Source organism: Lycorma delicatula, chromosome 1 (assembly GCF_047948215.1).
Source record: "Lycorma delicatula isolate Av1 chromosome 1, ASM4794821v1, whole genome shotgun sequence".
NCBI classification, from domain to species: Eukaryota; Metazoa; Arthropoda; class Insecta; order Hemiptera; family Fulgoridae; genus Lycorma; species Lycorma delicatula.
Genome location: NC_134455.1, coordinates 263,578,824 through 263,605,147, shown reverse-complemented (window position 1 = coordinate 263,605,147; position 26,324 = coordinate 263,578,824). Strand labels below are relative to the sequence as shown.

Sequence of the window (26,324 nt, the reverse complement as noted above, 5' to 3'; positions counted from 1 at the left end):
TATGGAAGAAGGAAAGATTCTTTTTTCGTCCCTTTCATTGTGTAGTTTTGCTAATAGCCCATTCTGTGGGCTATTAGTCGACTTTTAATATGGTCGACTTTTATATGGTCGACTTTTAATAAAATTACCCATTTTTACAGGTTTAAAAAAAATTTGTTTGTGATTATTCGACATATTTTTTGTGGTAAGACGACTTGGCATAAGACGATCTTTATTTTTTTCAGAAATCCACTGTTCTTTCCTATTAACGCCTTTGCATCATCACTACATACTGAAATACTTAATACAACACATAATAAAATAATTTTGTCAATCTATGTTACAGTTTTTAATAGCTTCATAAAAAACATCAAAATGACATTCCTACGGCATGACTAGATATTGATTTGCAAAACAACATATTTTCTTTGATCGATCTGTCCCTATCGCATTCATACTTCACAAAATATAAGAACTGAGAAATGTTTGTTACATCTACTGATTCATCAAATTGAATACTAAAATATACACTTAAACTCACTTGCTCAATTATTTGATCGTGAACAGCAGAATTTGTTCATTCTCTTTGCTTCTTCCATGCTTATTAAAACACTAACCACATCAATTGCAGCAGGAAATATGAGTTTACTGCGATTGTATGGAATTTGGACATCTTAACTACTGTTACTGCTACTAGTGAATACTTCAAGTATACTTTTATCAGTATGGCTTGATTTAAAAATAGAAGGTTCTTAAAGTATATATTTTCTTTCGAAAAATTCCAGCCGTTTGCTTTGATGATTCGGATGTTTAGTTTCCAAATGTCGAATTAATTTTGATTGCTTCATGCTTTCATCGGAGAGGACTTGAAAGCAAATTATGCACTGTGGCTTTCCATCCAATGAGATAAGAAATTGGATAAGAAAAGTCCGGGACCGGGTAGAATTCCAGGGGAGGTGGCCAAGATGGTGGTGGGGGCATTCCCGTGGACGGCGCTGGACTGTTTTAACCAGGTCTTCACGTGGGGTAGTTTCCCATAATGCTGGAAGAAGGCACGCTTGGTACTTCTACCCTAGCCGAGGAGGAATCCAGACTAGCCAGGATCCTTCCGTCCAGTGTGCTTACTCAGTACACTGGGCAAGATGTATGAACGTGTCGTGGAAAGACGGCTCTCGGCAGAGGTACAGGAGCAAGGGGGCCTCTCCCCTCATCAATTTGGATTTCGGAAGGACGTGTCAGCGGCCCACGCAATTCGTGTGGTGATGTACTCTGTCGACACAGCAGCAAATGGTACGCGGCAGACAAGAACGATCCCAGCCCTGATACTGTTGGATGTCCGGAACGCCTGCAACAGCCTGTCATGGGAAGTCATCGGGCAGACGCTGAGGACGAAAGGAGTCTCCGGACAACTTCAATGAGAGAAAAGCCGACGAGTCATAGCTGCAACCGTGACATCAGTCCTATTGTATGCGGCCCCTGCATGGAAAAGGGCAGTGGCGGTTCAGAAGTAGAGGAGGAAGCTGGAGGCCACTCATAGGCTGCTTCTACGGGTGACATGTGCCTACAGGACGGTCTCCTACGATGCAGTCTGCGTCATTGCGTGAACGCCACCAATAAACTTATTGGTGGAGGAACGATGCTTGCGGTTTGAAGGTGTAAGCAAAGAGAATGCAACAGCGCAGATTATGGCCATCTGGCAGCAACGGTTGGAGGCGAGCCAGGTAGGACGGTGAACTATGCGTCTGATTCCGGATGTGAGTGCTTGGGTGGGGCGTAAGTATGGTGAAGTTGGATACTGCCTCACTCAACTACTTTCGGGCCATCGGGACTTTGGTAGCTATCTGCATCGCTTCAAGTGGAGGAGAACGGCGGGTTGCAGGTACTGTGCGACAGCTGACACGGCTGAACACACCTGGTTCGACTGTGTCAGGTGAGAGAACGAGAGACGTTAAATTCGGTAGTCGTACCACTAGATAACGTTGTCAGACACATGCTCCAGAGTGAGAATGCATGGAGGGAGGTAAAGAGAATGGTTCATCTCGTACTGACAGCGAAGAAGTAAGAGGAACCCCCTTGACGTGCACACGGTCCTCGAGGTCATCAGAGCCGTCGAAATTTGTTTATTTTTATAGTTAATGTACTTTGTTAGGTTATGAATTTATGAGTGTATTATGTGTCTATGTTCATGTTATTGTTGGAATATGCTATGCCGGATATACCGATGGACATGGAGTAGAGGGATATTGTGTGCGGTGCTCTACCGCTGACGCCGACGGGGACATGGCGCAACAAGTAATGAGGGGTCATGCGAATGCGTGGGGGATCGAGGACATGTAAGAGCCCATTTTGATGCGTGTAGGGGGCCTCTATGCCTAGGGTGTTCCGGCCTACTCACGCGCAAGAGTGGGTGGGTCGAAGCTCCCTGATGATGGCATGGGTGACCCTCGAGGTGTACATGAGGGGGGGGACACGTAACTGTGAAGGGCAAGCGAAATGCGAGTCTGGATCAGGTAAAACAGGGAGGGGAAGGGTAGCTCTCCTGCGGAGAAACATTCTGATCACCAGAAGAGGTGATTAGTATTTTTTCCAGGAGGCACGGGAAACCCCGATGAGATGTCCGAATTTGGACGGAGCTAGAGCGAGCAGACTGCGCTTCCATGACACCCTGAGGCAACTGTGTTAAGCTTTTTAGCGTGAGCTGGTCGTCTTGGGGAATTTAAAAAAAAAGGTAGTAACCGAGGGCCCGGATATGCCGTTTCCAAGGCCCCCACCCAGACAACCGGATCTCGGTCTTCTGTATCTCCCCTCTAATAAGGGGTCCCCAAAAGGGATCCCCTCACTGAGACTATGGTCATCCAATGCCGTGCCTTTAACAGGGAATCCGAGAAGGATCCCCCGCCAGGAATCTGGTCGCCCAGTACCTCGCCTCAAGCGAGTAACACCCGACGACATCCCTCACCTGGACTTCGGTCTTAACTTCCCCCCTGGTGCCACAGCAGAGGAGTCCCCGCTCGATCATCAATGATGAAACACAAGAGCTTCCCACCCCTGCCAGATGAGGCTGTCTCACACCGGCACCACACCTTCATGTTCCAGATGAGGCTTTACATCCTCGACGCTCAGGCGCATGCCCATGCATGCTGCAGGAGGGACATTTAGCTTCCCGCTTTCAATCCCTCCGTGCACGGTCAGCTTCTCCGCAGTTAAAGCAGTGGCCATTCTGATTCGGGCCACTAAAGAACTAATCCCTATGGCCCGGACAGCAGAAACAGCGGTTCTCTTGAAAGCGCCTCGTTACCCTGCAGGCCAACCATCCTATGCGAATACGTCCATTAGTTAGTAACTTATCTGTCGGAATGGGTGGCACTGCCCCAGTGACCACCTGTGTCGCCCCGAAGACCAGCCGCATGGACAAGATATCAACGGTCATCGCCTCCCCCGTAATCCAGCAAAATTCCTTCACGAAATCCTCCTTAGTCTTGAGTGCGTCCACATCCTTATCACGATGTGGAGACCCAGCCACACCTCCCGGCTAAAGGCGTAGTGACACCTTCCACCTTAGCAGAGATCACCCTGCAAAGTCGCTCCGCAGTTTGCCAGCAGCCCGCACCTGCAGGTGGAGGTCTTCCCCCGGGCCCTTACGTGCTGAGAGGATCCCAGACTCGTCTGCAATACCGACCCCTTTACGCTGCGGAGAAGATCAATTCCCCTAACATTTGACACCGACCGTGGTCGTTGGAGGACCTATGCGGCCTCTTCCTACACTTCACTGCCAAAGTTGTTGACTCGCGATGCAGGAATACCTTATGCTTACTCTCCCTCCCCCAGACGGTATATTCAGCTGTTCATCGCAAGATCTAACCAAACTTACCAGAAGACCCACATAAGCAGACCTGGCGTAGGAACCAATCCAGCCCGAAGCGCCTCTCTTGCACGGCGATCATCATTCCCTGTTTCGTCTCCTCCCTTAATCTGGGACTCGTTGTAATACCTGGGATTTCCCACCGGAAATGCCTTCCCTATAGGAATGTGAGGGTTCGCTCCCAACCCACAGCTTCTTCTTTCCCGTAACCACAGGCGGACAGTGACGTAACCTACGATTCCCAGGAGGGTGTCTTGCCGACTGTCCTTGACCTTTTCCAACATAGGATCTGACTAAAAACGCCGGGAAATCCCTATCGTACCCTCCACTGTCCTCATTATCTTCCGACTTAGCCAAAATCCCAAAAACGCCAACAAAAACAAAAAATAAATAAACAATTGATGTGTAGGGTACTTGGCTACTTAAATCAAGAAGCTCTAGCAACCCTAGGCTAGGACCGAAAATGACAAATAACATTAATTAAACTCCAAAAAAATAGAAAAAAAAATACGTTAATTAATTAACCCAAAATAGTTAATTAGAAAAAAAAATCACAAAACGTGTGTAAAACACCATCCACAAAAAATATGGAAAATGAAACTAAATGCAATAGAATGTAACAAAACAAAACTAAAGTAATTAAATCTCACCAAACCGAACACAAAACCCGAAAAATACAACACTAATAACAACAACAACAGAAACTAGAACAAAAAAACGAAATACGACCCTGAGAGAGGGAGCTCCCGTGAACACATGTGCATTTCACCGAATTACAAAATCGACTCCCCTGATGAATACTTTAAAATCATTTATTTTAACTGTCTTGTAAATATTAGGTACGTAGAAAATTTGGAACGTATTCTGCAGTGACGTACCATGGAACCCTAATAATCGAATTTTACAATAAAACAGGAAAAAATTACGACTACTTTTCTGTTATTCCTGCCCCCCTCTCATTTTTTTAAATATTTTTCATTATAAATCGTTGGAAAAATTCTTAAAATATGATATCCATTTCATTTTGTAATGGTGAAACTATCTTTTATATTTGGGGGAATCACAAAAAAGACCCCGACATTGTTTATAAATACGGATTACTGTATAGTTACTATTCAAACAACATCCATTACTTATATCAGTATTAAAGATTAGTCCACACCATGTCGTCTCAAGTGACATTCTTTTCTGTTATTGAGACGAAAGAAAAAGCGATCCGGTTTCTTCAAGATAGAGGAATCACTCATAAGAGCAGAATATGTAAAATGAAACATGAAATTTCCATGAAAATTCATGAAAAAAATGATCGTTGGGTATGTAAAAAACGAATGTGCCGTGAAGAAAAACCGATCAGAAAGGGAACTTGGTTGGAAGGTATCAAATTCTCGTTCGAGAGGATTATTTTATTCGTTTATGCTTGGTGTCAGGAATACGCTACCACCCGTTTTGCTGAACGAGAATTTTAAATGAGCTGTGACGCCATTACAGACTGGAATCTGCGTGAAGTTTCTGCCGATTCCTTATTGAAAAATCCTCGCAAAATTGGTGGTGAAGGAAAAACGGTGGAAATCAATGAATCGTGTTTTTCGATAAGCTAATATAATCGCGGAAGGTTGTATCCTCACCGTGGGTTTTCGGAGGAATTTGTCGCGAAGATAATGAGTTCGTTTTGTGTGCAGTGCCAAATCGGAAAAAATAAACGCTATTAAATATAATTACCGCATGCATTGAAAAAGGCACTACAATAATGTTGGATAAATGGAAGTCATACGATGTTATACCATAGAAACGCGAAGAGACGCAACAAACGTGAATGGTACTCACCGTACTTTGATTGATTCATATTTGTGTGAATTCAAGTGGCATCATAGATATCGGGATGAGGACTATTTCGACCAAATTTTAAAAGACATTGTTTCGTTCTATCCATTGAGTGATTGAGTTGATTTTGAAAATGAATTATTTGCGTAGGTTTTTCACTTGTTGCTAAAATTTTGTTTTCTTATTTCATTTGTATTGAGATTAATAAAGAATGTTTATATTTTTTGTTGGGTCTTTCAGTAACTATTGATTAAATAATCAAAACATTACGGTTAATTAGTCATGGTTAGCGAGCGAAGCGGGCGTAGGTTAAGTTTGGTTAAACTATATTTATAAATTAATAAATGGTATTAAAAATTGTAATATAAATGGTTATATCGGATTATTGGGTTATTTCTCCAACTTGGTTGTTATTATTATTATCAATAATAATATACAATGTTTATTATTATTATTATTATTATTATTATTATTATTATTATTATTATTATTATTATTATTATTATTATTATTATCATTATTATCATCATTATCATTATCATCATCATCATCATCATCATCATCTACTATTTTGAGTTATTTCCAGGTTAAAACTTGCAAACTTCTTGTGGGGGGGGGCAGAAACGAATAAGATTCTGGTTTTCTGATCGAAATTTAATTTCTAGAATTAAAAATGCATTTCTCCAACGAAATTGACATTGATAGTTAAATTTTATGCAAATATGAGTGAATTGGATAAAAAAAAAACTTGGGGGGAATCACAGAAAAGACCCAAATTATGTTTGACCCATTGTTTAATTAAAATTATTTATTTAAAAAACAAAATTGTCCTAGAAATACTCAATCGGCCTGTTTCAATGACGGCAGAACAAATAACAATGTAAAGTGTGGTTTAGACAGAAATTACTTATTGAATAAAACTGTAGTAGTCTTTAATTCTTAGAATTTTTTTTTAAAACCTCACTTCAACTTTCCGTAGGTTTTTTAAGTCAGACAGCTAAGACAAAAGTAAAACAATATTTTACTCGTGTATAATATTGTTTCAAAATTTAAATAAATGAAAGTAATATTTATATTCGTATTAAAAATAATAATATAACCTTGAGTTCTGTAAGTTGCATAACATGAAAATTATGTAAGAAAATGTTTTCATCTGTCACTACCTTTTCTAGGTATTGCCTTGTGGTCAGAAAAGTTTCAGTTTTTTCCACTTTGTTGCATTTATTTTACTTTTTGAAATCAATTCAATACTAAGATAATTGGATTCTGCCACCGTAATCAACTGCATTACAATTCCACCGGATAACAGAGTTCAATAACTGTTTTTCTTTTTTAAATACATCCCTTTCCCTCTTTTGGGTAAATAAAAAATTAAAATTTAATAAAGATATTTTTATACCGTTCATTTTGAAATATATATCTCGCAACACCATCTATGTCCAATTACAGTTCGACAATCGATCTAGTGTTGACTTAGTTCGTTTTGCAATTTATAAATAAGTTTCTTTCAGTTTAACAATAAATGAGAATTCATATACTCATAACGTTTTTTTTTTTACTGTTCATATAAATCGTATGATAGTTATTCTTAACAGTTTATAACGATCATATTACATTGTAACTTAAATTATTTTTACCAACTAAATTAACCGAAAGAAACAAATATATGTATAACAATAACAAATACTAAAAGATTTTTTTATAAAGTTTTGATTTCACTCGGTTTTTAGTTATAAAAAACACATGTTTCTAATACACATTCTTCTGCAGTCGAGTAAATATTCATCTTTCCTACTCAAATGAGATGCGCCTATGATGCTTCCTTTACTAAATATAAAGGTCTGCTATATGTATTTGTATTACGGATGTTTGCTTATCTTGCATGTTAATGCTAGCGAGTCTTTTTTCTCTTTACTTCTTTGCATTTAACAATTATATCAGTTACACTACTGATTTTTTATTAAACCTACTGAAAGAAATTACAATGATTTGTGTCAAACGACTAAAATTCATCAAATAATTTGAGAATACAGGTTTAATTTCTATCATTTTACGGAGTATGTACATGGCCCTATCGAAATTTTATATGTAGTTATGTGTGTTTGTATAAGGTCTAAATTAAATTACAAAAAGAAATATGATATCCACAGTTAAGTAAGTTCGACTGAAAGCAGTTATTATCCACCATTATCGATATACGACCGTTTTTAAGGTTATCATTCTGAATTGATTATCCAAAAGAAGAATTCTAAAATGTCATAGTTTATAGGTCCCACATGGAAAGAGAAGAATTGTAATGTGAAATATTTTTTCCTTTCAGTGCAAGGACGTTTTCGTTCTATTGTTAATCAATAAAATTGTTATTATTATTTTAAAAAGCCGGCATCCATGTTGGTCATTTGTTAGTCTGTATCTTACTCCGTATAAAATCTCACGTATCACTTTTTCATAACTCCTTGAATGAAAGTTAAGCTTTCAGTCAAACATCATCTGATGTTTTCTTTAATTCTGTAGCCAGTCCTCTGAACTTTAAGAAGAAATTTCCATTTTTCATTTAGCGAAATCAATTATTTAAAATAGCTTACATTTTTTTTACAGTAACAGAAAGTATTAGCTAATCTGTAAATTTTTCTTTGAATCCACAAAAACTATTTCAATTTCTGATCAAAATTGTTCAGTAAATTAATTTTTTTTTCTCTTAAATTACGCTTTAAGCGCATTAAACAAGAAACCATTAATTAATTTTTTTTTAATATTTATTCAATAACCTGCAGATAATTGTTTAAATGAGTTTCAAATAATTGCCGTTTAATAACAACGAATTTGTTGAACCGAGTGAACTGCGGTGATTCCCATCGGAAGTGAACACTCGAATACATTCAAGAATGATTTCATTTCTGCAAGCAGACGCAATTACATTTATATATTTATATATATTTCAGTTTTAATAAACCAATTACGGACATTACGTAAATTGATTTCTTTTTGTACGCCGTAATATTAAATCAATCTATTGTTATTGTATCATTTATTTACAATACACTAAAACAAACTTCGTATTTATTTTGATAAACGTTTGTGAGTTACTTAAATAACCGCATAGAGTATTCATCTAATATTTATGAGAAGAAAGCTCTAGTTAGCACATTCTAATTTTTTTTGAGCAGAAAAGTTCAACTTTGTGATCATACGGTATTATAATTGTTAGTTTAATCGTTATACTTTTGACTCCCTATAACGATTAATTCAATAGGTCTAGAATTCTCCAAAGTACATTATGACATTTTTAGCGTAATTAACAAGTTGTATAATAAGTACATTGTCCGTACATTCAGTAACAGAACTCAATTTTTCAAACTGGAAATAACATCTTAAAACGTACATTCACATTCCTGAAATTTGCTAGTTCAATCACCCTGGACTATCTAATTCGGTATTCTAGAATTTCATTCTTACCGGACGTGGACATGTGGAGTTAAATTAACTAAATTACTCGTCAAATTTACATCGGTCAAAATAATAAGGATTCATGTGTCAGCGATTCATACACTTGTATTAATGGATCAAAAGCAGACAATAATTTTTTGTGTTTGAGTCTCATTTTGTTTTATTATTAGATCTATTTCAATTTCCATATTTTTCTTAACGGTTTAAAAGATTATTTTCAATGAAAAAAAGTGGCCATTTAAAGTACAAATATTATAATTACACAAAATAAAAATAAATTTAATGCTTGTTAAACGAAATTCGAAGTAATATTGAAGTTCAAGCGTGAGATCTGGAGTATATTTTATGCAGCTTATACGTACTCATACAGCCATATTTATAAGTACTCATACAGCCGACTATTTCTTCGACTAAGTCGATGTATTACGTATTACTTTATATAAAACTAATTTAACTACTTACTATTTTACGTACAAAGGTGTATATTAGCTTGCATTTTATTAAACTTCCGCTTTTAATTATTTTGTTTTAATGCTTCTAAAGCACGTACGATACTATAGGCATAGTCAGACTTGCTCTCTCTGACAGTGACAACGTTCACTGCAGTCAGCCTTTACATTGAACAGTGAAAATCCGAATACTACCTGCAAACTGATGGAATGGCATCAAGAAATGCAGCAATCGATTCCCTCAGTGAAGAAGATAACAGGAATTTCACTAACTCCTACTTTACCAGAAATTCGGCTAGAGAGCTAATTATTATTACTGATAATCTCTGTTCCGTTTTCGGATCTGTCTTTTAAATTATGTAAATTATTACATACTTATGACCGCTAATTTTACCGCACCTAAAGAAAAACACATAGCTTGTGTAGGTATAAATAACCATTACATTGATATACTATTACAGTGAATTACTATATTACCGAACTGAAGTAAAGACGGCTATTAAGGTTTAATACTAACTAAAACGGATAAAACAAATTAATAGAAAACACGGCTTTCCAATTTATTCTATAAATAATCGATTCTTTACATTTATGAATTAGGTTGTGGGCACGAATACAGATTTCGTGATTTTAATACAACATATAATATTAACACACTGTTATTATTTCGTTAGTTAAATTTTGAATTAAATACAAATTTAATAAATATAAGACATGTTGAAGAGGGTTTGTTTATTCAAATACATTTCAAAATGAAGGACTCAGCAAATCTAACAGGAGCGACACGTGTTCAGTAAACTGTAAAATGAAAATTATTTAATTTAACGTGATTAATTATTTTTTTAGTTAAATACAAATCATAATCTAAGTACTTGTTTGCGATTCAAGCCTTGTGTGACTAATAAGATTGTTAGAGAGAAATTATGAGAGTTTTTTCTTTAATGATTTAATAACTTGTTTTTTAATTATACAGTTTATATTAACAGCTATACCGAACGAAAACAATTCATTACCCTTTTTTCAGTTCACAGCAAATCATATATATTTTAAAAAAGAGATGTGTTCAGAATGGCTCATAAATTATTTAAAAATTATTTTGAATTTATCTTATTATATTTTTGATAAGTAAAACTTTATTGTATTAATGTGAATAAGAGAAATTAAAATAAATTGTATATAAACTAACGAGAATAATTTAAAAGTATTTTTTCAACATAAAAGAATATGAATTAAAACGTTATTTAAATGATTTAAAACACGTTATATAAATTATGTGCATCAATGTGATTCAATACTGTATCTGACGAATCCGACCAAAGTTTATTTCATTTAAACCTAATAGGTAGTAGTTATGATAATTAGTTAGCTTTTTCTTCTGCCTCTTAATATTTGCAATTAGAAAAAATTAGATAGACATTTAACTTATTAGTAGTAGTCTTGATTATTTGATATTCTCAAATTGTGTCAGTCATTGGTAAAGCTGTGATAGTTTAAAGACCTGGTTTGGTTAGTTTTTTAAATCGCCAGTCTTCAGTTTGTTATCGCTTTCATTGTAATTTCATTAACTGATTTTCCATTTTATACTGAAAAACTTTAATAATAAATTTATAAATTTACAAGAAGGAACTGATTTTCTATGTTTTCGTCTAAACACAATAAAATAATTTACAAATTTTTAATTCTTCAGATTTTGTTAAATGAACATTCTTATCCAGCTTAACCCATGTTTAAAGACACGTTTTTTAATTTGAAATTTAAATTCCGCGAAACGTATCATCTTTTGGCTAAGTACACATTTTATCCCCATATGGGATTTTACATCTACGGTTGTTTTTTTTAACTATTAAATATTGAATAAACTGACGCTGTTTGATTTGACTGAGTCGAGCACTTTGAAAACCTCCCAAAAAATTACATATTTTGGAAGAAACCACAGTTTATGATTCTCTTTTTTGTAAGAACTACCGTAATTTTGCTTCTTCGTAAATTGATTTCTGTGTATTCTGTTGTATTATAATGTAAATAATTTTTCCTTTCTTAATCTAAAACTTCTTTATAGTTATTTTATTAGGTTATTTTTTGCCTCGTAATAACAGTAAATCTACTGTGTAAAATGTCATTAAGAGATATCTGTTCAGTGTCAGTTTACTTAATTTCAATGAACCTACTCTATATTTGCTGTGTTTAAATTTCGTCTTATTCGTTTACCCCCCAAAAAAAGAAATCCAAAAATTGTTTTATTTTTTTGTTACTATTATATTGTTTTAATTTCAACGTTCCACAATAAACTCCACTGTGGAAATTATTATTTTTTTGTATCTTTGGACTTCCTGTAAATGTAGATTAACAGCGCCAACTGATAATATTTTTTTATTGAGCCCAACCAACGGCTGAAATAAGTTACTAGGATATGATTTCTATACAAGAGCATGTGAATGAAAGGTAGGTGAACATAAATGCATATTGGGAGGGGCTGTTGCAATCCGATTCAGTATGGGGATTCTACGATTCATTTATTGATTCGAACATACATTATTTAATATCCCTCTAGAAAGTAAGTGGTTATGTTTGTATTAGTTGGTCAAAAGATTAAAGTTTAATTAAACTGAAAACGTTATACACGAAAGATCGTATAATACGTAAAGTTTACATATAATTTACTGGAGATTTATTTTTCATCATCTTAATTTTTACTTATTATGAAATATAATTTATTCGTATTTACAGCAATAGATAACGGCCGGTTATAGTCACTCTTTTTTTATGATGAGACGAATTTTTTCTTGTATGAAAATACCGAATTTGGCCAGGATTCAAACTCATTTGGCCAGGACTCACAACCACTTAGGTCGAAAAAGAAACTTTCTTAGCAACAGAAATTATTTAATAATTTGAATTGTTAAAACAATTTGATAAGAAATGTAATCGATAAATATTTGTGATATTATTGTTATAATTATTAAATTGTAGGTTTTTTGAATACGTACTAATACATAAAGGCAATCCTCTTTTACTGGTACTTAAAGAACTGTATGGCAATTGAATTTGACTTTACAACAGGAATATTTGGAAGTTTTATTTGAAGTGAAGACATAGAATGAGAAAATCGCATGAACTAAAGGTTTTTGAAAAGTGAGATAGCATTGTGTATGATTTCTATGATAAATACATATGAACTCTCATGTATAGACATATGTAGGGTATTTAATTTTATATGTGCATTATAATTATTTGTTTTGATTACGTTTGTAAATCTTCCTTGTCTAGGAAAGACTTTTATGACAATGTTCATTATGAACATAGTCATTATTTGTATATTAATATAAAAGAAAATTAAGAGAATTTAGATGGAATTTTATTGATTATGAAAAGTACCATACATAAAGGCAGAAATGCTGTAGCGTTCATTTCTGTTCTGGATGCATTTCACAGTTGAGGAAGGGAATGGTAATCCGTAAAAATATAGCCTATTTTTTTCCGTATTATGTGTAATATTTTTATCCTAACTGAATTTGTTTGAGATCTTTAACTAAGTCTTGGATTATTATGCTCAACAGAGTAGTGTAATACTTCCAACAGAAATAATAAAAAAAATATCACTTGAACCAATTTTAGTCGTACAGAAGTTACTCTGATACAATGCATTGTTTTCCTTAATATGTAATTACGAACATATTCATTGAAAGTGGTAAATCAGCAAACAAGGATTACTTCCCTTTTAATTTATTAATATGAACAGAATTTGTATTTCCAATATGACTATCACTCCCCCTCTCACTCTGTGTGTATTCGTGTGGGGGGGGGGGGGGGGTGAGTGTTTGAACGCGCGCGCGTGTTGTGTGCGGTTTTAATATACGTTTGCCAAGTATTATTAAATATCCCGCTTTTTCACATTTTTTAAATAAATGGGTTGTTAATTTTATATAATCCGATATATTAATATATTACATGGAGTTATTCGAACTTAGAAAGCTTTATTTAAAACATTTTGCATGCTTGTGGCTTCCAATATAACATCTTGAGGGTATAGAATAACCTCAAACCACCCTGACCACCCTTCCGGAGGGGAGCTTGGCGGAAAGCTCCCTGCAGCTTTTCATCACTCCTTGCAAAGCTAGCTTCTTCTACTTTTCTCCTCAAGTATTTTATTTATTCTCAAAACTCATTCACAGAAACCTCATACAATGTTCTCACTTCAATCTTTGCGTCATTCCTATTGGCAGGTTATATTATAACTTCAAAATTTATTATAATAAATGATTCCATTGTATTTTACAGCACGGAAATTTTCTATTCCCCATTTATACTTCGTAAATTAAACAAAATATATATATCGTTGATAATGTTTATTCTAAACTTTATACGATTTTGTAATAAACAATAATCTTTTTTTAACCCGATTTTATTTAACTAATGAAAAAAATACAAAGAAGTACCGAAATTTCACCATTTGGAAATTATTGAATTAAGTATAAATTGTTTGGAAAAATTTTCCGATACAAATAAATTTAAAAATCCACTAAAAAAAGGAAAATAATTTCATTTTCCTATTGAATCAAGAATAAATGTTTATTATAAACCTTTTTGTTAAATTCAAATAACATTTTATATTGTTAATAATGATCTATAAATCTGTTTTCTATTCATGATATTGAATGTACTTTTATGTAAATATTTATTTATTACAGTTCGCACTCATTTATTGCATTTAATTATAATAATGCACATCGAATGAATTTATTAACAAACTGCTTTTGCATTTTATATCACGAATAATAAATCTTGGGACGCCCTTTATTGTATTACATAGTAAATTTTCAATGAAATGATTATAAAGAATAATGTAAGTAAACTCTTCGTACCGTAGTGCTAATAGCAAATCATTTTCGTAAAAATCATACTTTAACAAATTATTTGGAAAGTAAGATTTCATATGAGTTCTGGGTTTTTTAATTTTATTAAAAAAAAATGAGGAGGGGAAAGAGTATATATGAGAAATCATATAGCACAGCGACCGTTAGCAGCCAAGGATCGTTCTCAAACAAGGATTCCCGCGATTCCTCGGGTAAAAGATGAGCTAATTTATTAACTAAACTTAAACATGTCATTTACAAGTACAGTAAATAATGGATCCGGATGATGCCCTGAGGGAATCCATAAGATGCTACGGTCAATTCGCTTAATTCCAAACCCACTGCTAGAATTTGAGTTAGATATTTAGAAAAGATCTAATGCTAATCTTTCTAATTTCGTACTTTTCTATTTTTAATGTAATTTCTCGTCAAGAACCATTAATATCAAAAAAGAGTAAAATATTCAATAAACCAAAACACATCGTTTTTACCTAGTTAAAAAATTAGTTACTATTTGTTACTGACGACAAAATCATCAACCAATTCTCTGATTAAACTACGTGACTATTTTTAAATATTCTTAACAGTAATGAATCCCTTCTACCCAGTATAATTTTGTAAAAATTATTTACTAACGATTTTTTTTTTAAATGATTGTTTATTCCGTCTTAGAATGCCGGTTGAATTGAACCGAATACTAAGTTTACTATTGCGTGTGGTAGTATGATTGTTGAAGAATTATAAATATTGTTGACGTTAAACACCATGACAAAATGTGATAACACTATAAAATTATTATACAATCCGCTTTTAAAATAATGGAATTTTTTCTTCTAAATCTCCATAAAAGTCCTTTGTAAGAAAGATTCCTTTATATGAAAAACGAATCTTTTGATATTTAATAACTTTAAACTATTAATTTTAAAGGTAATTATTAAAAATTGAATTACGTAATATTTAAATTTTATTTATCACGGAAATTTTATGTGGTAATCTTAGACACCTGTCCTCAGTAAATTTTAACTAAAATTAATTTGATCTTTAATTTTACCAAATTCTTATTCACCAATACTATGCAACGATAGATAAATAATTAATCGAATTAAATTCTAATCATAATCGAAGGAGATGTGGTAGCTCAACTTCGTACAAATTGAATCGGTTCACATGAAATGCCGGTAATATCCTTGAATCCCAACAAGTATACTGTCATATAACGGTAACATACATATAATATAACGTATCCTTATTAAACTGTTTAATAGAAAAACTTATTTTATTTAAATTTATTATTTTGTATTATCAGTACTAATGTAATGCATAGGGTTCTTTCTTTTTCCTGTTTAGCCTCCGGTAACTACCGTTTAGATAATTCTTCAGAGGATGAATGAGGATGATAGATAATATGTATGAGTGTAAATGAAGTGAAGTCTTGTACATTCTCAGTTCGACCATTCCTGAGATGTGTGATTAATTGAAAACCTAACCACCAAAGAACACCGGTATCCACGATCTAGTATTCAAATCCGTGTAAAAATAAGTGGCTTTACTAGGACTTGAACGCTGGAACTCTCGACTTCCAAATCAGCTGATTTGGGAAGACGCGTTCACCACTAGACCAACCCGGTAGGTAATGCATAGGGTTCAATAACAGTGAACTATTTGTTTAGAAGTGGAGTTGTGATACGTAATTTTTTTTAAAAATTAATTATAAAAGATTTTCTAAAAACTCCTCAAAGAAACTGCTACATTTTTAAACTAGTATAATTACTAACATGCGCTGTCCTGTTAGGAAGGATCAGCAGTTTTGACTATAATCTTTTATGGGATGAAAGCAGTTTCGTTGTAGAAAATTGAAGCTTTAACAAACAAGTTTGATAGTTATAAAAATGAATTTATTATAAATTATGCAGTGTCTGAAGCTACTGAATGAGTTCTGCAATACGAATGGGTTGAATGGGTCTGCAATACGATGATACAATGTCTACGATTAATTCTATTCAAGATTTTTTTAGACGGTTTTTATTCAGATTTACACATCAGTAAATTTTCATGAAAAAACCTTACATCACCTTTCAAGAATATATAATTTTTATCAATCACTTTTTATTTCCCCTAAATATTCCCGTAGAATTACAACACTTAATATACAGATATGTAATAATAAATATATAATATATATTAATTCAAAATTTTAGTTTGATAATTAACGTACGCGACAGGTAAACGAATGTTCCATGGAACTGGAGTCTCTTCAAGATGGAGATCTCTTCAACGCTAAATCGCAAAATTTAGCTCTCTATCTTGCCTTCTGTAAAAGGGCAAGGTCGTATTAACAATCATTTTATAAAGGATCTTAATTTTACCAAAAAACAACAATCCAATCGCTGGAATTTTTATTAAAAATAGAATTTTATTCCATTTTTTACCTAACTTCTCCCACATCAGAATTTAGGGGTACTGCTGTTAAATGAAATACATTTCACGTAATTGCAAAGTACAGCGATAATTTATGTGTATAAATATATATATATACATTATTTTTTTAATTAACTAACGTATCCTATTTTTTTTAAGTAACAACCTTTGATGAGAGATGAATCTTTATAGCCAGTGAAAAGATATAAAGCCTGACTCGAATTTGAACCAAGGGCCTACTGTATGAAAGATAGAGACTGCCACTTCTCCTACGGAGATCGACGGAATAGTAAACATGTCTCGTTTTCTATTGTTTTAGTTCGACATCGCTGTCTTCAGCAAAGAGTTTTCTTTTATTTCGTAACATATTTGTTCTTGTTTTTCTGTCTTCTTTTAACTACGTCAAACAAGATACTAGCGTGAACAAAAAATTGCTGACGAAAATTAAATAAAATAAGTACAAACAATAAGAAAATTCGTAAAATATGCTCACTTAACACACGCATATTAAAAAGTTACAAAATGGAATGATTTTATTTTAACAATCTTCATATTTTATTATTTCATTTTTATTTATATACCACTATTCAGATATGATCTTTACTGATGCAATAGATGATTAAATAGCGATTTATCGGAAAATTTTACTTTAATCAAGTGAAATTTGTTTTTCAGAGAAACAAGCATATGTTAAAAAGGTTTAGTAGTATTTACGCCGAATACATATACATGCATTATGCTGTATCAATCATTTAATGGAAAGTGTAAAACAGTTCAGAAAGTTCAATTAAAACTTTATTTTAGAAAATAAAACTACACATGAATAACGTATTAGAGTAATTTAAAAACTTACTAAAAACTGCTTATTTTTGCGTTTGTGTGTTATTTATAGGTGTCAAATAGGTTTAATCCGATCTCGTAAATCTGGTAAGTATATCTTTTATTGATGACTATCAGCAAATTAAGGTTTTTTTAAAGACAATTTAAGGCTGAACACTTTGTGTGATCGTCTTTGGAACTAAATCCCACCACACTGAAAGAAGGTTATATTAAGGTGTATTTCTCATCTAATCACACCCTTTCTTTTGTTTCCACTCCCACTTGCACCGCGTTAAGAGCATTCCTCTTTTTATTCGTCTCTCTCCATTCCTACCTCTTTCATTTCTCGTACACCCTCGAGATAACTTTCCTTACTATATAATAAACAACAAATAACGACGACAATAAGCTCAGTAAAATCTTTCTGCGACCAACTTTCTCTTTACATCGTTCTCGGCCAGAAAGGTTTATTACCCGGTGTGCCAGTTCCCTTTGAAAACTGTAACTTCCCCTTTACCTGTTCTTATAATCCTGTTTCCCCGTTTGTCCTATGGGGTCGGCAAACCGTACCACTTATCAAGTAAGTACCAAGAGATTCAATTTCATCGCTAATGCGGTTACCGTTTACTTTGGACTTACTCGAAGCAGCTTACTCGGTTTAGCAGAGAAGATTATTCACTTAAACACAATCTACTTCATTCCTTTGCATAGAATAAATTAAATTTTATTTTATAAATCGGCATTCTTTGTACTAATTACGTCTTATATTACGAACAAATACGTTTATTATCTTCAGATTATTTGATGTGAAATTTTACATTTTTCTTATTGTCGTTTTAATAATTTAAATTTCCTGGCAATCATAGTAAAACACGAAGTAAAATTATGACTATCAGTGAATCATCACTCAACAGATTTTTGTAATAATCGACATTTTGAGATCACCCAGAATTAATATTACCAAAATCTTAGTTTCAGAATTTATCGATATTCTTACTTTATATCTCAGCAACCTTCTAAAACTACAAATATGAAATATTTTTATTACACTGATTCATCTGATTACGTACAAATCCGATAAGACCGGGTAATATATTTCTAAATGAAAATTTTGCTAGTGCATGTATTTAAAAAAAAAAAATTAAGGGAATTCGATTAAAAGTGACATGATAAACAATTTTCAAAAACTCACCCGCCCCAGTAAAATTGAAGTTTAAAAATTTGTGTAGCAGTTTAAACCTTTAATTTTTATTTTTTTATTTTCCTAAATTATTATTACATCCCAATATTAGGATGGGATCAGTTTTAGATATTTATCTCTCGGGCAGAAGATTTACCCCCTCTTCCTAAAAAGGTTTACTTTAAATTTTGGTTACTTTGTATTGTTTCATCCTGTAGAAGTTTTTAGTGAACCGGTAATCAGATTAAAAATAATCTTTATCATCAAAGTACAGGATAAATTAAAAAATAAGTTTAATCTTATTTTTGTCCGAACTATTGCCAATTTAGATTATTTCTTTTTCATTTTCTGTTATCTCGGGTATCAAATTAATTGAGTTTTTGCAAATCTGTATAACTTTTAATAAAATAGTTTTAAGAAAATTTATTTATCTATTGTAAAGTTATCTAAAGGCTTACCTTAGATATCGTACATTAAATCCTATTTTAGTCGAAATAATTATTATGTTATGATATATGAAAACAATAAATATAATAATAATTTAATGGTTCACCTCTACCACCCCTTTTAGTGTACCCCTTACAGCGATAGAAATAAAATGCCAGGTAGCTTGGGAAATCACTATGGAACATAAGAACAGGTGACACAACAGAACGGCTAAAAACCACGGTATGTTACGTGTACGCAAAGACAAGATAATAAAAACACTCATAAATATATATATATAAATAACATGTTGTGAGTCATTCATCCAGCAAAAACTACTGAAAATAAATTGATGAAAATTTGTATATACGTTCTTCTTACGATATAAGTTCACACTAAGAAAGGGTTTTTTGAAATTCCAAGTTTAAATTGTTAAAGTAGAGTAACAGTGAAACTTACTTTTTTTTAATTTCTCGGTAACAAATGTAGATATCAACTTGAATTTTGATGTGGGTAATGTCTATGTAAATATTAAAAACCCATTTTCTAGATTTTTGACATTCCGAATTTAATGAGTTAAATGGATTTTTTGATTTTTTTTAAACCCGAGTATTTCTCAGATTTCTTTTAATTTATTTAGTTTATTTTTTTTAGACGGATATATATATATATATATATTTAGCTATTCACTAGTTACAAATACCATGCAGCCGCTTTATAATTCTTTCTCCTAACACCTCCAGAAATTTATGTCTGAACTGAATCTACACGCGACTGTCGTTGTGTGTTCATTAGTTTTGACGAGATATTCTAAAGTTATCAGAATATAATATTCTATAACATATATGATATTATATATATTATTAATATATATAATATATTCTAATATATAAAAACAAAAAAAATAAAATAAAATTTAAAAAAATTTAAATATTCAGAATTACTACGATATATTTTAATAATATATATTACTCTAATATATAATATTAGAGTATAAAGTTGAGGAAAATTTTACCGAAGCCAGAAGAGAATCGGATTTTTTAATATTCTCATTCATATTAGAGGTATAAGCACGAGAGCGGATCCAGATGACAGCAGAAAACTCGAGTGGCTTCTTATAAGTGCTTTGTGTATAGAACCACTAAAATATAACAATAAATTAACAAAAACATTATTAGTGGTTATAATAAATTCCCACTACTACTACTACTACTATATTTTTGTACTACCACTAGCTTAATTTTCTTTATTACTTTATTGCTATATTGCTTTTTACATGCTTTTTTGACAGTCGATTTTCGACAGTCAAAAGTGCAGTCAGAAGTGCTTTTTTTTTCGACAGTCGAGCTTGAGGAAGATGAGGTATAGAATATTTTTGAGGAGGACATCGCAAGAGGTCTGAAAAAAGATAAGGTAGAAAGCATAGAAGAAGGGAAATTCTTAAATCAGCAGATGTGAACTTAGACGGAATAAAGAGAACTGGTAGAAAACCTTGGATATCAGAGGATAAATTGCAGCTGATGGATGAGCAAAGAAAGTATAAGAATGCTAGTGATGAAGAAGGTAAAATGAACTATGGACAATTAAGAAGTACTATAAACAAGAAGTGCAAATTAGCAAAAGAAGAGTGAATTAAGGAAAAATTTTCAGAAGTGGAAAGAGAAATGATCATTAGTAAAATAGATTGAGCATAGCAAAATTAAGGAGAATTTTGTGGTATAATAGTTATAATCTAATAATGTGTTAAATAATGATAGTACACCAATTTATAATACGAAAGAAGAGGTTGATAGGTGAGTGGAATATATTGAAGAGTTATACGGAGGAAATGAATTAGAAATTGGTATTAAAGAGGAAGAAGAGGAAGTCGAAAGGATGAAAAGGAAGATATAATAATGAGATCTGAATTTAATAGAGCATAAAAGGATTTGAATGGAAGAAAGGCTGCTGGGATAGGCGGGATACCTACAGAATTACTGCGTAGTGCAAGTGAGGAAGCAATATATATATTACACTAACTGGTGAGTAATATTTACGAAAAAGGGGAAGTTCAGCAAGACTTCAAAAAGACTGTTATTGTTATGATACCAAAGAAAGAAGGAGAAGATAAATGTGAAGAATACAGAACAGTTAGCTTAACTACCCAAGCATCAAAAACTATAACTAAAATTCTTCACTGCAGAATTGTGAGAAGAGTGGAAGAAATATTAGGAGAAGACCAATTAGGTTTCAGGAAAGGTGTAGGGACAAGAAAGCAATTTTAGCGCTCTGATTAATAATAGAAGGAATATTAAAGAAAAACAAACCAGCATACATTGGATTTATAGACTTAGAAAAAAGGCATTTGATGATGTAGACTGGAATAAAATGTTCAGCATTTTAAAAAATTTAGGGTTCAGTTATAGAAATAGAAGAACAATTGCGAACATTTACATGAACCAAACTCCAATAGCAATAATCGAAGAGCATAAGAAATAAGCAGTAATATAAAACGGTAGTCAGATAAGGATATTCCCTATTCCCGTTATTTTTAATTCTTTACATAGAAATAACAGTTAATGATGTTAAATAACAGTTTAGACCCGGACTAACAGTGCAAGGTGAAAAGATAAAGATGCTACGATTTGCTGATGATATAATAATTGTAGCTGAGAGTAAAATAGATTTAGAAGAAATAATGAACGGCATAGATGAAGTCCTACGCAAGAGCTACCACACGAAAAGAAACAAGAACAAGACAAAAGTAATGATATGTAATAGAAATAAAGTAGATAGGACACTGAATATAAAAATAGGACGAGAAAATACTATGGATATAGACGAATTTTATTTGGGAAGTAGAATAACTAAAGATGAACGAAGCAGGAGCAATATAAAATGCCGAATAGCACAGGCGAAACGAGCTTTCTGTCAGAAATATAATTTGCTTACATCAAAAATTAATTTAAATATCAGAAAAACATTTTTGAAAATATATGTTTGGAGCGTAGCTTTATATAGAAGTGAAACTTTGACGATCGAATTACATGAGAAGAAAAGGTTAGAAATGTGGTGTTGCAGGAGAATATGAAAAATCAGATGGTGGATAAAATGGCAAATGAAGAGGTGTTGCGGCACATTGATGAAGAAAGAATCATTTGGAAAAATACAGCTAAAAGAAAAGACAGGTTTATTGGCCTCATCTTAAGTCATCCTTGGATAGTTGCTTTGACATTGGAGGGACAGGTAGATGGGGAAAATTGTGCAGGCAGGCAACGTTTGGAATACGTAAAACAAATTTTTAGGAATATAGGATGTAGGGGGTATACCGAAATGAAACGATTGGTACTAGACAGGGAATCTTGGAGTGCTGCATCAAACCAGTCAAATGACTGAAGACAAATAATAATACTTTACTAGTGGTTCATTGGTCCATGCTACTCTTTTATTTATTTGAAAAGTAATTTTCATCGTAAATATTTTGACTGATTACAATATGATCAACAATAGTCTGCTTAAGCTTATTGTTGGAATTTCTATATCGGATACAAGTACATTGTATCATATTATACTCGTAAGCTTCTCGGTTTTCGTATTCCCGGCATTAGAACTTCTTTATGAATTATATGACTTGGTTGGAAAGTAGTGGTTTAAATAACTATGTCAATACTGGAATACCATTAGCATTCTTGATATATTTAATTCTGGTTATTAATTTATTCACTAATATTTAAATTTAGAAAAAAAATCGTAATCTACTCTTTATTAGCCCTTGCTATTGTTTGTTTTCATTATTTGTCAAACATTCTACTGTCCGTTCACACAAACTTCCTTCGACAACAAAAGTATCTATTCTATTCTTACTTCGAAACTGATACTTAAAAATATACGTCGCCTTCCGTAGAATAAGATTATAGATTTATTGATCTGTGATCTGATCTAGTAAATTATGCAAACAGTACTTAGCTAATAAAATAAACACATTGTTTTTAATTGCTGTACCTGTAAACATTGATCCTTCTAACTGAATACATCCAGGAGTCCAAATAATAAAACTGTGATTTAAGCAGATGAAAACAAATGATTTCTTAATGCGAGTGTATACATATACGAGTATTTAATATGTATTAAAATACTTAAGATACTTAATATGTATTAATTGGATATATTAATCCAATTAATATATCTCTACCGTGTTTGGACCACCAAAGTTTTTACAAGTAGCTAATTACAAATAACTAATTTTATAACAAAAATATTTGGCGAGTTGTTATTTTATTCCCGAATTTCTCTCCAGTTAAAAGTCTGATTTCATCAAATGACTATTATTTTTCCTCCGAATGTAGACAAAAACAGCCAAAGGAACATCCTATTTTGAACGGTTATTTTTAACATATCTGTAATTTACACCCATATAAAACACTTTACGAAGCAGGAGCGATATAAAATGCCGAATAGCACAAGCTAAACGAACCTTCAATAATAAATATAATTTGTTTACATCAAAAATTAATCTAAATGTCAGGATTTTGAAATGTCTTTTAAATGTCATTTAAATGTCAAGGTTTTTGAAAGTGTATGTTTGGAGTGTCGCTTTATATGGAAGTGAAACTTGGACGATCGGAGTATCTGAGAAAAAAAGATTAGAAGCTTTTGAAATGTGGTGCTATAGGAGAATGTTAAAAATCAGATGGGTGGATAAAGTGACAAATGAAGAGGTATTGCGGCAAATAGATGAAGAAAGAAGCATTTGGAAAAATATAGTTAAAAGAAGAGACAGACTTATAGGCCACATACTAAGGCATCCTGGAATAGTCGCTTTAATATTGGAAGGACAGGTAGAAGGGAAAAATTGAGTAGGCAGGCCATGTTTGGAATATGTAAAACAAATTGTTGGGGATGTAGAATGTAGAGGGTATACTGAAATGAAACGACTAGCACTAGATAGGGAATCTTGGAGAGCTGCATCAAACTAATCAAATGACTGAAGACAAAAAATAAAACACTTCCGTAAATATTTCTTTCTAAAAAAATTTCTCATTAAATAACTAATTATTTTTCCTCACAGTGTTTATTTAAGTTTTACCTTTATTGGCTCTAACTTTGCGCTCATTGACCGTTTTTAGTCTCTGATCACTTAAAGAGTGAAATCTTATCTTTTTTATACAGTTAATGAATAATTTGAATTTGGTTGTTTGTTTTTTAAAATTAAAATTAAATTTTTGTTAAATTTCATGAATTGAATTTTGGTTTATATTCTCAATTGTTTTTTCGCGACTTGTTTTATAATTGTAATGTTAATTCTAATATTTAATGCGTGTATATTAAATTCATTATACTGTAAAAGTGTGGGTTTTGTATTTAACCTTCTATATAGACCCTAATTTCACGACATTAAAAAAACTTTGACGACTCTATAACACACAAATACAAACTGGTGGCAAGTATAAAATGGCTAATACGCCACTTTATACGTAGCGTACTATAGAATATGCAACAGGTTTCAGGCATTTACTTTATGGGAAATGAGAGTACAGTTTTAGAATTTTCGTATCGCATTTTTACTTCCTTGTACAAAGTAAAGAAGTACTGTGCTCGCGAAAAATTTCGGTTTTCAAATTTCAACGGAAATATTCATTTTGACCATCCCTGAATCCATTTTGACTAGTTTCGGCGTGACTTCTGTACGTACTTATGTATGTATGTACATAAATCAAAAAAAAAAATGGACTGGACTTTTTCTTAACAGCAGTAATAAGCACTCATTGGGAGCTTATATGATATATCATAATTGATAATTATTTTCATTGGTTCCAGAGTTATAGCCAAATGAAATTTTAATTAATGCAAGTAATATTTGGATCATATAGGGGGAAGTCACATCGGTTCAAATCCGACTTCATGTACATATATTTCTTTTAACTTTTTTTTATTTGTTTAAATACATTGATTTATTAATAAACTATTAATCAATTACTAATTATTAACCTTTGATTGTTAAAATAAATTTCAATAAATAATATTCAATAATAACAATAAAAAAAATATATGCAAAAATATCAGAAGTTATAAATGAAGTAAAATTTTATGTACTTTCCATTTAAAAAAAAAGTGTATATGTAATTTAATAGGCGTACAAGTAAGTCGTGTGGTGGTCACATCAGATTTGGTGAAACATCTGATTATTCGTTTATGTTTTCATTTTGTTGATGGTTATATCATAATAATTTAAAAAACATAGTATTAGATAGATATAAGACTTTCATTTATTTAAAGAGTATTAAAAGTTACTTTTACTCTTTCCTAATATTTCAGGTAAGATTGTTGAATTAATAATCACTGAGAGACAAAAAACGTTTTTAATGTTTCTCTAAGTGTGATACCATTTCTCTAATTGCTTTTTTGCGTACATTACAGATCTGGAAATACAATTTTTCTATCGCCCTTAGTTATAAATAAATAACGCTTCAAAAAAAATTAAGAGAAAATATAGATAAAATCTGTAAAATTTTTAATTTTGCATGGCCGTACCTGTGTTAGAATGATTTCACTGGTGCTTTTCTTTTATAAATAGTCTCAGGCACATCCCATATTAACGTCCAACAGTAATCGGCTAGCATGTTAGTATTCCATTTCCCTTTATAGCGGCTTTCCATCACCGAAATGTCTTGGTGGAAACGTTCACCGTCTTTGTCACTTACGTCTCCGAGGTTATCCAGGAAAATATCCAGATGTGAGTGGAGGAAATGTATTTTCAAAGACAAATTACATTCCATAGCTCTGTATGAAGTAAGAAGTTGATTAACAGTATCGTGAAAATAATAGGATTTTTGTTTGCCAAAACACGTTTTGCAAACATCTTTAAATGAAGACCAAACTACACTTTCTACATTATTTAACACTGAGTTAAATAAATCATCTTTGACCAACTCTCTTATTTGAACACCAACAAATATTCCTTCTTTAATTTTTCCTTCACTTACATTCGGAAGTTTCTGCCTGATGTACAAAAATCCGGGACTATCTATCCTTCATTGATTTTACAAAATTTTTCATTAGTCTTAGCTTGATATCGAGAGGGGGTAAAAATA

The 26,324-nt window shown here is 32.3% G+C and overlaps 1 protein-coding gene across 1 annotated transcript in view; it reads left to right on the top strand.

The window, feature by feature from the left end:
• Positions 1-1,758: 1,758 nt before the first annotated feature.
• LOC142317819 (uncharacterized) overlaps positions 1,759-26,324 on the top strand; it is a 160,965-nt gene continuing 136,399 nt past the window's right edge. The window contains exon 1 of the mRNA XM_075354368.1: positions 1,759-1,909. Within this exon, the coding sequence (XP_075210483.1) occupies positions 1,759-1,909 (151 nt within the window). The remainder of the gene's footprint in view (positions 1,910-26,324) is intronic.